This window comes from Limulus polyphemus, unplaced genomic scaffold (genome assembly GCF_000517525.1).
Source record: "Limulus polyphemus unplaced genomic scaffold, Limulus_polyphemus-2.1.2 Scaffold1919, whole genome shotgun sequence".
Classification (NCBI taxonomy): Eukaryota; Metazoa; Arthropoda; class Merostomata; order Xiphosura; family Limulidae; genus Limulus; species Limulus polyphemus.
The window spans coordinates 178,672-192,226 of record NW_013667529.1 but is presented as its reverse complement, the minus strand read 5'-3'; the positions used below and the strand labels follow the sequence as shown (position 1 = coordinate 192,226).

The window sequence follows — 13,555 nt, the reverse complement described above, 5'->3', positions numbered from 1 at the left end:
CTGAAATGTAACGTGGTCTATAATTATCTAGTCGACACCTTATTGACATTATTAGAATAACTGAAATGTAACGTGGTCTATAATTATCTGGTCGACACCTGTTGACATTATTAGAAGGAACGAAAAATCTTGTATTTCCCTTGGTAACATTGTCTAATATGATGACATTTTAACTATATTTGTCCTGTGTACTATACAAGTTAATATCTGCTTTGTTCTGTTAACATAGTGGTTAATCTCTAGTTTGTCCTATTTAGTATAAAAGTTAATATTTAGTTTGTTCTGTTTACTATAAAACTAAATACCTAATTTGTTTTGTTCATTACAGAAATTAATACATAGTTTATCCTGTTCACTGGAGAAGTTAATACATAGTTTGTCGCGTTTACAGGAGAAGTTAATACATACTTTGTCGTGTTTACTAGAGAAGTTAATACCTAGTTTGTACTTTTTACTGAAGAAGTTAATACATAGTTTGTATGGTCCTGTTTACTAGAGAAGTTAATATAGATAGTCTGTCCTGTTCAGTAGAGAAGTTAATATATAGTTTGTCCAGTCTACAAGAGAACTTAATAAATAGCTTGTCTTGTCCTGTTTACTAGATGATCTAATACCTGGTTTGTCCTGTTTACTAGATGATTTAGTACCTGCTTTGTTCCTGTTTACTAGATGATTTAATACCCGGTTTGTCCCGTTTATTAGATGATTTAATACCTAGTTTGTCTTGTTTACTAGGTGATTTAATACCTGGCTTGTCCTGTTTACTAGAGAAGTTAATATCTAATTTGTCTTGTTCAGTAGATGATTTAATACCTAGTTTGTCTTGTTTACTAGGTGATTTAATACCTGGTTTGTCCTGTTTACTAGGTGATTTAATACCTGGTTTGTCCTGTTTACTAGAGAAGTTAATACCTAGTTTGTCTTGTTTAGTAAATAAGTTAATTCATAGTTTATATTGTCCTGTTTACTAGAGAAGTTAATACCTGCTTTGTTCTGTTTAGTACATTGATTTAATACCTGGTTTGTCCTGTTTACTAGATGATTTAATACCTGGTTTGTCCTGTTTACTAGATGATTTAATACCTGGTTTGTCCTGTTTAATAGGTGACTTAATATCTGCTTTGTCCTTTTTACTAGGTGATTTATTACCTGATTTGTCCTGTTTACTAGATGATCTAATACCCAGTTTGTCTCGTTTAGTAGAGAAGTTCATTCATAGTTTATCTTGTCCTGTTTATCAGAGAAGTTAATACATAGTTAGTCTTGTCCTGTTTATTAGAGAAGTGTATGCATAGTTTGTTTTGTTTACTAGAGAAGTTAATACCTGCTTTGTTCTGTTTTGTAGATTGATTTAATGCCTGGTTTGTCCTGTTTACTAGATGATTTAATACCTGGTTTGATACTTGACTAGATGATTTAGTACCTGGTTTGTCCTGTTTACTAGATGATTTAGTACCCGGTTTGTCCGGTTTAGTAGATGATTTAACACCTGGTTTGTCCTGTTTACTAGATGATTTAATACCTGGTTTGTCCTTTTTACTAGAAAAGTTAATACCTGGTTTGTTCTGTTTACTAGATGATTTATTACCTGGTTTGTCCTGTTTACTAGATGATTTAATACCTAGTTTGTCTTGTTTACTAGAGAAGTTAATACCTGCTTTGTTCTGTTTTGTAGATTGATTTAATACCTGGTTTGTCCTTTTTACTAGATGATTTAACACCTGGTTTGTCATATTTACTAGATGATCTAGTACCTGGTTTGTCTTGTTCACTAGATGATTTAGTACCTGGTTTGTCCTTTTTACTAGATGATTTAATACCTAGTTTGTCTTGTTTACTAGAGAAGTTAATACCTAGTTTGTTCTGTTTACTAGAGAAGTTAATACCTAGTTTGTCCTGTTTACTAGAGAAGTTAATACCTAGTTTGTCCAGTTTACTAGATTATTTACTACCTGGTTTGTCCTGTTTACTAGATGATTTAATACCTGGTTTGTCCTGTTTATTAGAGAAGTTAATACATTGTTTGTCTTGTCCTGTGTACTAGAAAAGTTAATACATAGTTTGTCTTGTCCTGTGTACTAGATGATTTAATACCTCTTTTGTCCTGTTTACTAGAGAAGTTAATACATAGTTTGTCTTGTCCTGTTTATTAGATGATTTAAACCTGGTTTGTCCTGTTTAGTAGATGATCTAATACCGTGTTTTTCCTGTTTATTAGATGATTTATTACGTTGTTTGTCCTGTTTACTAGATTATTTAATACCTCTTTTGTCCTGTTTACTAGAGAAGTTAATACATAGTTTGTCTTGTCCTATTTATTAGATGATTTAAACCTGGTTTGTCCTGTTTAGTAGATGATCTAATACCTGGTTTTTCCTGTTTACTAGATGATTTATTACGTTGTTTGTCCTGTTTACTAGATTATTTAATACATGGTTTGCCCTTTTTACTAGAGAAGTTAATACCTAGTTTGTCTTGTTTACTAGAGAAGTTAATACCTAGTTTGTCCTGCTTACTAGAGAAGTTAATACATAGTTTGTCTTGTCCTGTTTATTAGATGATTAAAACTTGGTTTGTCCTGTTTATTAGATGATTTAATACCTGGTTTGTCCTGTTTACTAGCTGAGTTAATACCTTGTTTGTCCTGTTTACTAGATGATTTAATACTTGTTTGTCCTGCTCCCTAGAGAAGTTAATTTCTAGTTACGGTTTTGTTCACGTGATCAGTTATTATCTAATTATTATTTACTAACTGTGTAGTTCTCCAAAATAAAAATGCTTTGTTATGCTTATATATCCTTTTTTTTGCTAACATTAGAATTATGAAAAGTAACATGGCGACTAACTCTCAGTGCCATGAAGTACACGTCGTTATTAAATTACTTTTTTAAACAGAGTATTTAAGCTACTATTGACAACGAATAACCTGTTTATAAATTACCTGGTATTCAGTATGACTATGTTCTTCTCCTCCCCAAGGTACATACACACATCCATGAGAAGGATGAAGTTTTCCCGGAATAACATCACCTTCATGATTGGCCCTTCCAACGTAAATTGGCTCACCCGAATCCTCTCCGCCCTGCACAGCTCCATATGGCACGTGCCCTGCTTGTGCATTTACCCATTCAGCAACAGTTTTATAATGAAGAGCTGTAAAGAACAAAAAAGATATACAAGCATATTACACAGTGGTCCTGCCCTGCCCGAATCCATTCCCTGGAAATATCTATTCATTCAATATGCAGATGATATCTTTACTCTGGCAGAATCTATGTTCTGAACAGCTCTGCTACAGCTGAATCTATGTTCTGAACGCCTTTGTTCTGAGTAGCTCTGCTACAACTGAATCTATGTTCTGAACAGTTCTGCTACAGCTGAATCTATGTTCTGAACATCTTTGTTTTACCTGAATCTATGTTCTGAGTAGCTCTGCTACAGCTGAATGTATGTTCTGAACAGTTCTGCTACAGCTGAATCTATGTTCTGAACACTTCTACCCTGCCTGAATCTATGTTCTGAACAATTCTGCTTTGTCTGAATGTTCGAAATCAGTTCTTCCTTGCCAGTGATCAATAAATGAATATCTAGTTACTGCAATACTTTGTTGAGACCTTTAAAATTTCAAATTTACCAAGTGGTCATTTGTGGTCAGTTAGGACAAACTTTGTAAAGAGATTGTAGAGATAAATTTGAATAAGTAGTTATTTTGTGAAATTTCAGAGGTTTGATAATAATTTGTGGTATTTAATAATAATATAATAAATAGTAATATTTAATAATACCTGCTGGTATTACATACTATGTTTAGAATAAAAGCCAAAAGTAAAATTTCAAAATAAGTTATTAGAATAAAAGACTTACATCCACACTGAGCCATGTCGAAATGTAAAGTGTGCTGAACTCACTGGAAAAGAAAAACTGATAACTGAAAAACTAAAGGAATTTTGAAAGAGAGGAGGTGTTAACAAATGTTTAACAAACCCTCCACCAGGCTTGTTGTATAATAATTATTGTGTTCCTTATCTTTATCCTTGGTTGAGAACGAACAAACTCCAAAGTTCATAGAATATCGATCTAGTTATTAAAGTTATAGGTAGAATCAGCGTACTACAATGCCAATATTTGTACAAACTAAACATGTAAAGTACAAACGATCGAGTAAGGATCAAAATGGTCAAGTAATATACAAACTATAGTTTTTGGGCAAATATGTCCGAAGGAAGTACAAATTGCAGAGTTAGAGTAAAAATAACCAACTAAATAACAAACTACACAGTTAGGGTAAAAATAACCAACTAAATAACAAACTACACAGTTAGGGTAAAAATAACCAACTAAATAACAAACTACACAGTTAGAGTAAAAATAACCCACTAAATAAGAAACTACACAGTTAGAGTAAAAATAACCAACTAAATAACAAACTACTAAGTTAGAGTAAAAATAACCAACTACATAACAAACTACACAGTTAGGGTAAAAATAACCAACTAAATAACAAACTACACAGTTAGGGTAAAAATAGCTAAGTAAAATAGAAAATATGGAATTAGGGTAAAAATGGCCAAATGAACGAATGAATAAAGAGTAAAGACAGACAAGTAAAAAAAAACGTAAAGTAAAGGATTTTTTCACCTTTGTAATAAAAATGAATAAGTAAAAATATTCAATCCATATATAATAAAATGGAGAGTGAAAGAGTGGTCTACACACTGATAATAAAGTAAAGAACGATAGGATAGTCAACGCACTTATAATAAAATCACTAATGAAAAGATTTATACACACTTATAACAAAATCAGTAATGAAAGGCTTTTATACATACTTATAATATAATGAACAATGAAAAGATTTTTCACACTTATAATAAAGTGAACAATGAAAGGATTGTCTATAAACTTATAATCAAATGGACAATGCTAAGAAACATTATATAAAAGTCGTTATTGGAACGTAGTGTTATCAAAACGTACTAGCTTTTCTATATATCAGAATTTGTTAATCTAGCTGATTTTTGCCAATAATTATTCTATGAATACGTCACAAATTCATTTCATGAATCATCCTAATTTTGATTGGTTCACAAAGAAAGTTACCAACAATTGACTGCCTCAACTGCACTTTCCTGCCTCTTTGTTGGTCAAACTTGATTTCGCAAAATTTAATTAGTTCAGTTAGCTATGAAATGTGAGGTTAGGGTATACTATTGTGTGATAGCAGCAGTACTTGTCCCGTCAGTTTTGGCGGGCTATACGCTAGTATATTCTATAATTTGTATGTGTAGACTATTCTTTAACTGTCCATTTTATAGACTATCCTTTCGTTGTATGTTTTATTATAAATATGAAGACTACACTTTCATTGTCCATTTTTCATTGTCCATTTGATTACAAATGTGTAAATTATCCTCTCCTTGTCCATTTTATTATAAGTGGTTAGACAATTCTTTCATTGTCCATTTTATTATAAGTGTGTAGACAATTCTTTCATTGTCCATTTTATTATAAGTGTGTAGAACATTTTTTCATTGTCCATTTTATAATAAGTGTGTAGATCATTATTTCATTTTTCATTTTATTAAATGTGTGTCGACCATTCTTTCATTTACGATTTTAATATCAATGTGTAGACCATTCTTTCATTGTCCATGTTATTATAAGTATGTAGACAATCATTTCGTTTTCCATTTTATTATAAATGTGTAGACCATGTTTTCATTGTCCATTTTATTATAAGTGTAGACCGTTCTTTCATTTACGATTTTAATATAAATGTGTAGACCATTCTTTTATTGTACATTTTATTATAAGTGTGCAGACCGATCTTTCATTGTCCATTTTATTTATAAGTGTGTAGACCATTTTCTCATTGTCCATTTTATTATAAGTGTAGACCATTCTTTCATTTTTCATTTTATTATAAGTGTTTAGCAAATTTTTTCATTATCCATTTTATAATAAGTGTGTCGGCCATTCTTTCATTTACGATTTTACTATAAATGTGTAGACCATTCTTTTATTGTACATTTTATTATAAGTGGTTAGACAATTCTTTCATTGTCCATTTTATTATAAGTGTGTAGATAATTATTTCATTTTTCATTTTATTAAATGTGTGTCGACTTTTCTTTCATTTACGATTTTAATATAAATGTGTAGACCATTCTTTTATTGTACATTTTATTATAAGTGGTTAGACAATTCTTTCATTGTACATTTTATTATAAGTGTGTAATCTATTCTTTCATTGTCCATTTTATTATACGTGTGTAGACAATACTTTCATTGTTTATTCTATTATAAATGTGTAGACTATGATTTCGTTTCCCATTCTACTATTAATGTGTAGACCATTTTTTAACTGTCCATTTTGTTATAAGTGTTTAGACTATCCGTTTCTTGTCAATTTTATTATAAGTGTGCAAACTATCCTTTCGTTTTCCATTTTTATTGTTCAATTTATTATAATTGATTAGAATAATCTATTATTGTCCATTTATTATAAGTGCGTAGACCATTCTTTCATTGTCGATTTTATTATAAATGTGCAAACTATCCTTTCGTTTTCCATTATATTAAAAATGTGTAGACCATATTTTCATTGTCCATTTTAATATAAGTGATTAGAATATCCTTTCATTGTCCATTTTATTATAAGTGTGTAAACTATTCTTTCATTGTTCATTTTACTATACGTGTGTAGACAACACTTTCATTGTTTTTATTATAAATAGTGTAAACTATGATTTTGTTTTCCATTTTATTATCAGTGTGTAGACCATTTTTTATAAGTGTTTAGACTATCCATTTCTTGTCAATTTTATTATAAGTGTACAGACTATTCTTTCGTGTTCCATTATATTAAAAGTGTGTAGACCATTCTTTCATTGTCCATTTTATTATAAGCATGTTGACTTTTCTTTCATTATCGATTTTATTTTAAGTATGTAGACTATCTTCTTGTTTTCCATTATATTATAATTGTGTAGACTATTTTTTCATTGGTGATTAGAATATTATTTTATTGTCTATTTATTATAAGTGTGCAGACCGATCTTTCATTTTCAATTATATTAAAAGTGTTTAGACAGTTCTTTCATTGTCCTTTTATTATTAATGTGTAGACCATTCTTTCATTCTCCATTTTATTATAAGTGTATAGACAATTTTTTCATTGTCCCTTTTATTATTTCATTGTCCGTTTTCTTATAAATGTCTAAACCATTCTTCATCTTTAAATTATATTATAAATGCGTAGGAGATCCTTACACTGTCCATTTTATGATAAGAGTGTAGACCAATCTCTCATTGTCGATTTTAGTATAAGTGTTTAAAATATCCTTTTTTCCATTATATTAAAAGTGTGTCGACAATTTTTTCATTGACGATTTTATTATAAATGTGTAGACCGTTTTTTCATTTTACATTTTATTATAATTGTCTAGACCAATTTTTCATTGTCTATTTTATTATAAGTGACTAGAATATACTTTTGTTGTCCATTTTATTATAAGTGTGTAGACAATTTTTCCATTGTCCATTTTATTATAAGTGTAGACCATTCTTTCATTGTCCATTTTATTATAAATGTGTAGACCATTCTTTAATTGTTTATTCTATTATAATTGTGTAAGCATTCTTTCATTCTCCATTTTATTATAAGTGTATAGACAATTTTTCACTGTCCATTATATTATAATTGTGTAGACCAATCTTTCATTGTCCCTTTTATTATTTCATTGTCCGTTTTAATATAAATGTTTAAACCATTCTTATCTTTAAATTATATTATAAATATTTAGGACATCCTTACATTATCCATTTTATGATAAGAGTGTAGACCAATTTTTCATTGTCGATTTTGTTATAAGTGTTTAGAATATCCTTTTGTTTTCCAGAACTATGAAAGAGTAGTTTTCACACTTATAATAAAATGGACAATTAAAAAATGGTCTACACACTTATAATAAAATGGACAATGAAAGTATTGTGTAATCACTTATAACAAAATAGACAATGAAAAAATGGTCTAGACAATTATAATAAATTGTACAATGAAAAAATGGTATACACACTTATAATAATTTTATTATACTTGTGTAGACAATACTTTCATTGTTTATTTTATTATAAATGTGTACATTATGATTTAGTTTTCCATTTCATTATAAGTGTGTGTAGACCATTTGTTCATTATCCATTTTATAAGTGTGTTGACTTTTCTTTCATTGTCGAGTTAATTTTAAGTATCTAGACCATCTTTTTATTTTCAATTATATTATAACTGTGTTGACCATTTTTTCATTGTCCATTATGTTATAAGTGGTTAGACAATTCTTTCATTGCCTATTTTATTTGAATTGTATAGAACATTTTTTCAGTGTCCAATCTATCATAAGTGTGTAGACCAATTTTTCATTGTACCTTTAATTACTTGTGTCGACAGTTTTTACATTCACGATCTTATTATAAATGTGTAGGCCATTCTTTCATTGTATATTTTATTATAAGTGTGTAGATTATCCTTTCGTTCATCATTATATCATAAGTGTGTAGACCATTCTTTCATTGTCCATTTTATTATAAATGTGTAGACTGTCCTTTCATTTTCCATTTTATAATAAGGGGTCAGACAATTGTTTCATTGTCCTTTTATTACTGATGTGTAGACCATTCTTTCATTGTAGATTTTATTTTTAGTGTTTAGAACATCCTTTCATTGCCCATTTTATTATAAGTGTGTAAACGATTCTTTCATTGTCCATATATTAAAAGTGTATAGAGCATTATTTCATTTTCAATTATATCATAAGTGTGTAGGACATCCTTTCATTGTCGAATTTATTATAAGTTTGCAGACCATTCTTTCATTTTCCATTATATTATAAGTGTTTAGGCCATTCTTTCATTGTGCAATTTATTTTAAGTGTGTAGACCAATCTTTGATTGTCCATTTTATTATAAAAGTGTAGACCATTCTTTCATTGTAGATTTTATTATAAGTGTTTAGAATATCCTTTTGTTGTCCAGTTTATTATAAGTATGTAGATCATTTTTCATTGTACATTTAATTACAAGTGTGTCGACAATTTTTTTCATTCACGACCTTATTATAAATAAGTAGACCATTCTTTCATTGTTCATTTTATTATAAGAGGGTAGACCATTTTATTTTCATTTTCTATTTTACTACAAGTGTGTCGAACATTCTTTGATTTACGAGTTTATTATAAATGTGTAGAATATAATTCCATTGTCCATTTTATTATGAGTGTGTAGAATATCCTTTCGTTCATCATTATATTATAAATATGTAGACCATTCTTTCATTGTCCATTTTATTATAAATGTGTAGATTATCCTTTTATTTTCCATTTTATAATAAGGGGTAAGACAATTCTTTCATTGTCCTTTTATCATTAATGTGTAGACTATACTTTCATTGTTTATTTTATTACGAATGTGTAGACCATTCTTTCATTTTCCATTATATTATATTTATATTCTTTACCCTCCACCAATTTAGTTCTGTTATGTTATCTTATTACTTATTATAAGTGTGTAAACTATCTTTTCGTTTTCCATTATATTAAAAATTGTGTGAACCATTTTTTCATTAGCTATTTTAATATAAATGTTTAGACAATTCTTTCATTATCCATTTTATTATAAGTGTATAGACCATTGTTTCATTTACCATTTTGTTGCAAACCATACCTTGTTCGCTTGCTTCTTGTATTACTTACACTCCACCAGTTTTGTTCTGTTATTTTTAGTTTGTTATCTTATCACTTGGTCCATATTGTGCTAAGCCATACCCTGTTCCTTTATTCTTGTATTCCTTACCCTCCACCTATTTTGGTCTTTCCTATTTAGTTTGTTATGATATTATCTTCTATAGAACAGTCAACTAAAATATAGGATTTATCTTCCATATACCAGTCAATAAAAAACTGAGATATCATCTTCCATACAACAGTTCTCTATAGTATAGTCAACGAAAACATAGCTTTTCATCTTCTATAGCATAGTCAACGAAAACATAGGATATTATAGTGTATAGAACAGTCAACCAAAACGTAGGTCATTATCTTTTATAGAAAAGTCAACAAAAACGTAGGTTATTATCTTCTATAGAACAGTCAACAAAAACATAAGTTATTATCTTCGATATAACACTCAACAGGAAAAAAGGGTTATTATCTCCTACGGTAAAGTAAAAAAAAACAACAACATATTTTATTATCTTCTATAGAACAGTCAACAAAACATGTTTTTTTCTTCTATAGGAGAGTCAACAAAAGCATAGGATATTATCTTCCTCAGAGCTGTCAACGAAAACATGGTGTTATTATGTTCTATAGAACAGTCAACAAAAACGTAGGTCATTGTTTTCTATAAAACAGTCAAATAAATATAGGTTATTATCTTCCAAACACCAGTCAACAAAAACATAGGTTATTATCTTCTATAGAATAGTAAAATAACACATTCAGGAAAGTAAAAAAAACGTAGTTTATTATCCTCTATAGAACAGTCAACAAAACATGGGTTGTTTTTTTCTATAGGAGAGTCAACAAAAACATAGGATATTATATTTCTTAGAATAGTCAACAAAAACGTATGTCATTATATTTTACAGTAAAGTCAACAAAAACATTGGTTATCATGTACAGAACAGTCCACGAAAATATAGGTTATTATAATTTGTAGAGCAGTCAACAAAACCATGGATTATTATCTTCTATACAACAGTTGAAAGAAATATAGGCTAATATATTCTATAGAACGGTCAACAAAAACGTAGGTTAATATCTTCTATAGAACAGTCAACAAAAGGAAGGTTAATATCTTCTATAGATCAGTCAACAAAAACATGTTATTATCTTCCATAAAACAGTTAAAAAAAATATGGGTTATTTTTTCTATAGAACAGTCGACGAAAACGTAGATTATTATCTTCTATAGAAGAGTAAACAAAAACATAGGTTATTCCCTTATAGTACAGTCAACGAAAACATAGCTTACTATTTTCTATAATACAGTCAACAAATACATAGGTTATTATCTTCCATAGAACAGTCAACAAAAACGTAGGTCATTATCTTTTATATAACAGTTAAACAAAAACATAAGTTATTATATTTTATATAACAATCAACAAGAAAAAAAGGTTATTATCTTCTACAGGAAAGTAAAAAAAAGTCTTCTATAGAACAGTCAACAAAACATGTTTTTTTTTCTCTATAGGAGAGTCAACAAAAACATAGGATATTATCTTCCTTAGAGCTATCAACAAAAACATAGTGTTATGTTCTATGGAACAGTCAACAAAAATGTAGGTCATTGTTTTTTATAAAATAGTCAACTAAATATAGGTTATTATTTTCCATAGACCAGTCAACAAAAACATAGGTTATTATCTTCTATAGAATAGTAAAATAACACATAGAGGAAATAACACATTCAGGAAAGTAAAAAGAAAAACATAGTTTATTATCTTCTATAGAACAGTCAACAAAACATGGCTTTTTTTTCTATAGAAAGTCAACAAAAACATAGGATATTATCTTCCTTAGAATAGTCAACAAAAACGTAGGTCATTATATTTTACAGAGCAGTCAACAAAACCATAGATTATTATCTTCTATACAACAGTTGAAAGAAATATAGGTTATTATATTCTATAGAACAGTTAACAAAAACGTAGGTTAATATCTTATATAGAACAGTCATCAAAAGGTAGGTTAATATCTTCTATAGATCAGTCAACAAAAACATAGCGTATTATATTCTATAATACAGTCAACAAAAACAAATATTATTATATTGTATAGTATAGTCAACGAAAACATAGCTTATTATCTTCTATCGAATAATCAACAAAAACATAGGTTATTATCTTTTTATATAACAGTCAACAAAAACATAAGTTATTATATTTTGTATAACAGTCAACAAGAAAAAAAGGTTATTATATTCTACAGAAAAGTAAAAAAAAATAGTCTATTATCTTCTATAGAACAGTCAACAAAACATGTTTTTTTTCTTCTATGGTAGAGTCAACAAAAATATAGGATATTATCTTCTACAGAACAGTCAACGAAAACATAGCTTATTATCTTCTATAGAATAATCAACAAGAAAATAGATTATTATTTTCTATAGAACACTCAACGAAAACGTAGGTTATTATCTTCCACAGAACAGTCAACAAAACATAGGTTATTTTCTTTAATTGAACATTCAACAAATCGTAGGTTTATATCTTCTATAAAACAGTCAACGAAAACATAAGTTATTATCTTCCACAGAACAGTCAACGAAAACATAGGTTATTATATTCTATAGAGCTGTCAATGAAAACATAGGTTATTATGTTGTATAGAACAGTCAACAAAAACGTAGATCATTGTTTTCTATAGAACAGTCAACAAAAACATAGGTTATTATCTTCTATAGACCAGTCAATAAAAACGTAGTTTGTTATCTTTTATAGAACAGTCAACAAAACTTAGGTTATCATCTTCTATAGAATAGGCAACAAAAACATAGGTTATAATCTTCCATAAAGCATTCATCAAAAATTTAGGTTATTATCTTCCACAGAACAGTCAACAAAAACGTAGGTCATTATCTTTTATATAGCAGGCTAAAAAACGTAGGTTATTATCTTGAATAGAAGAGTCAACAAAAACATAATTTTTTATCTTCTATAGAAAAGTCAACAAAAACATAGGTTATTATCTTCTATAGAACAGTCAACAAAGTCATAGGTTACTATCTTCTATAGAATAATCAACAAAATCATAGGTTATTATCTTTCATAAAGCAGAGAACAAAAACATAGGTTATTTTCTTCTATAAAGAGCAGTCAACAATCACGTAGGTTATTTTTTCTATATCGAGTAGTCAACAAAAACATATGTTCTTATCTTCCGTAGAGCAGTCAACAAAAAAACAAAAAACAATCGACATTATTTTCCATATATCAGTCAACAGCAGAGTTAACAAGCTAATCTTTATTTGTTAACTTCTCTCCTCGATTTCTCTAAACTAATCCAACTCCTGGGCATAATTTTTTGTTTGTTTCTCTCAGTACCATATAAATCGAATCAAATATACCAAATAACACTTGACATGAGACTTATTATAATACTGCTAAACTGTTATACAATGTCTGAAGATTATGTTGTTAACAACAGAAACTTCAAAATTAGGCATTATACTAACCTATCGTCTTTCCTCTTCTATACTTTCGTGCTGCATTTAAACTCAATACCTACCCTCACTCGTTAAAACATATATTAAAAAAAATTTCAGACTCAATACCTACCCTCACTCTTAAAACACGTATTAACAATTAATTATTTCAGGGTAATCGAATTACATAAAAAACTACACCTATCACCTGGAGAAAATACACATTTCAAATCAATATATATTAAAGAATAGTTCACACACCAGCACACAAAAAACACTATTCTTATTAGAAACATTTCTACACTGTTAGTACTTCAAACAGTGCCAGAAGAAACATTTTTACGCTGCT

At 28.7% G+C, this 13,555-nt stretch overlaps 1 protein-coding gene across 1 annotated transcript in view; it reads right to left on the bottom strand.

Moving 5' to 3' along the window:
* The window catches only part of LOC106465357 (natterin-3-like), a 7,681-nt gene extending 3,688 nt beyond the window's left edge, over positions 1–3,993 (bottom strand). The window contains exons 1-2 of the mRNA XM_013925575.2: positions 3,865–3,993; positions 2,942–3,153 (exon numbers count right to left, since the gene is read on the bottom strand). Of these exons, the coding sequence (XP_013781029.1) occupies positions 2,942–3,153; positions 3,865–3,880 (228 nt within the window). The 5' untranslated portion in view covers positions 3,881–3,993. The remainder of the gene's footprint in view (positions 1–2,941; positions 3,154–3,864) is intronic.
* Positions 3,994–13,555: the final 9,562 nt, after the last annotated feature.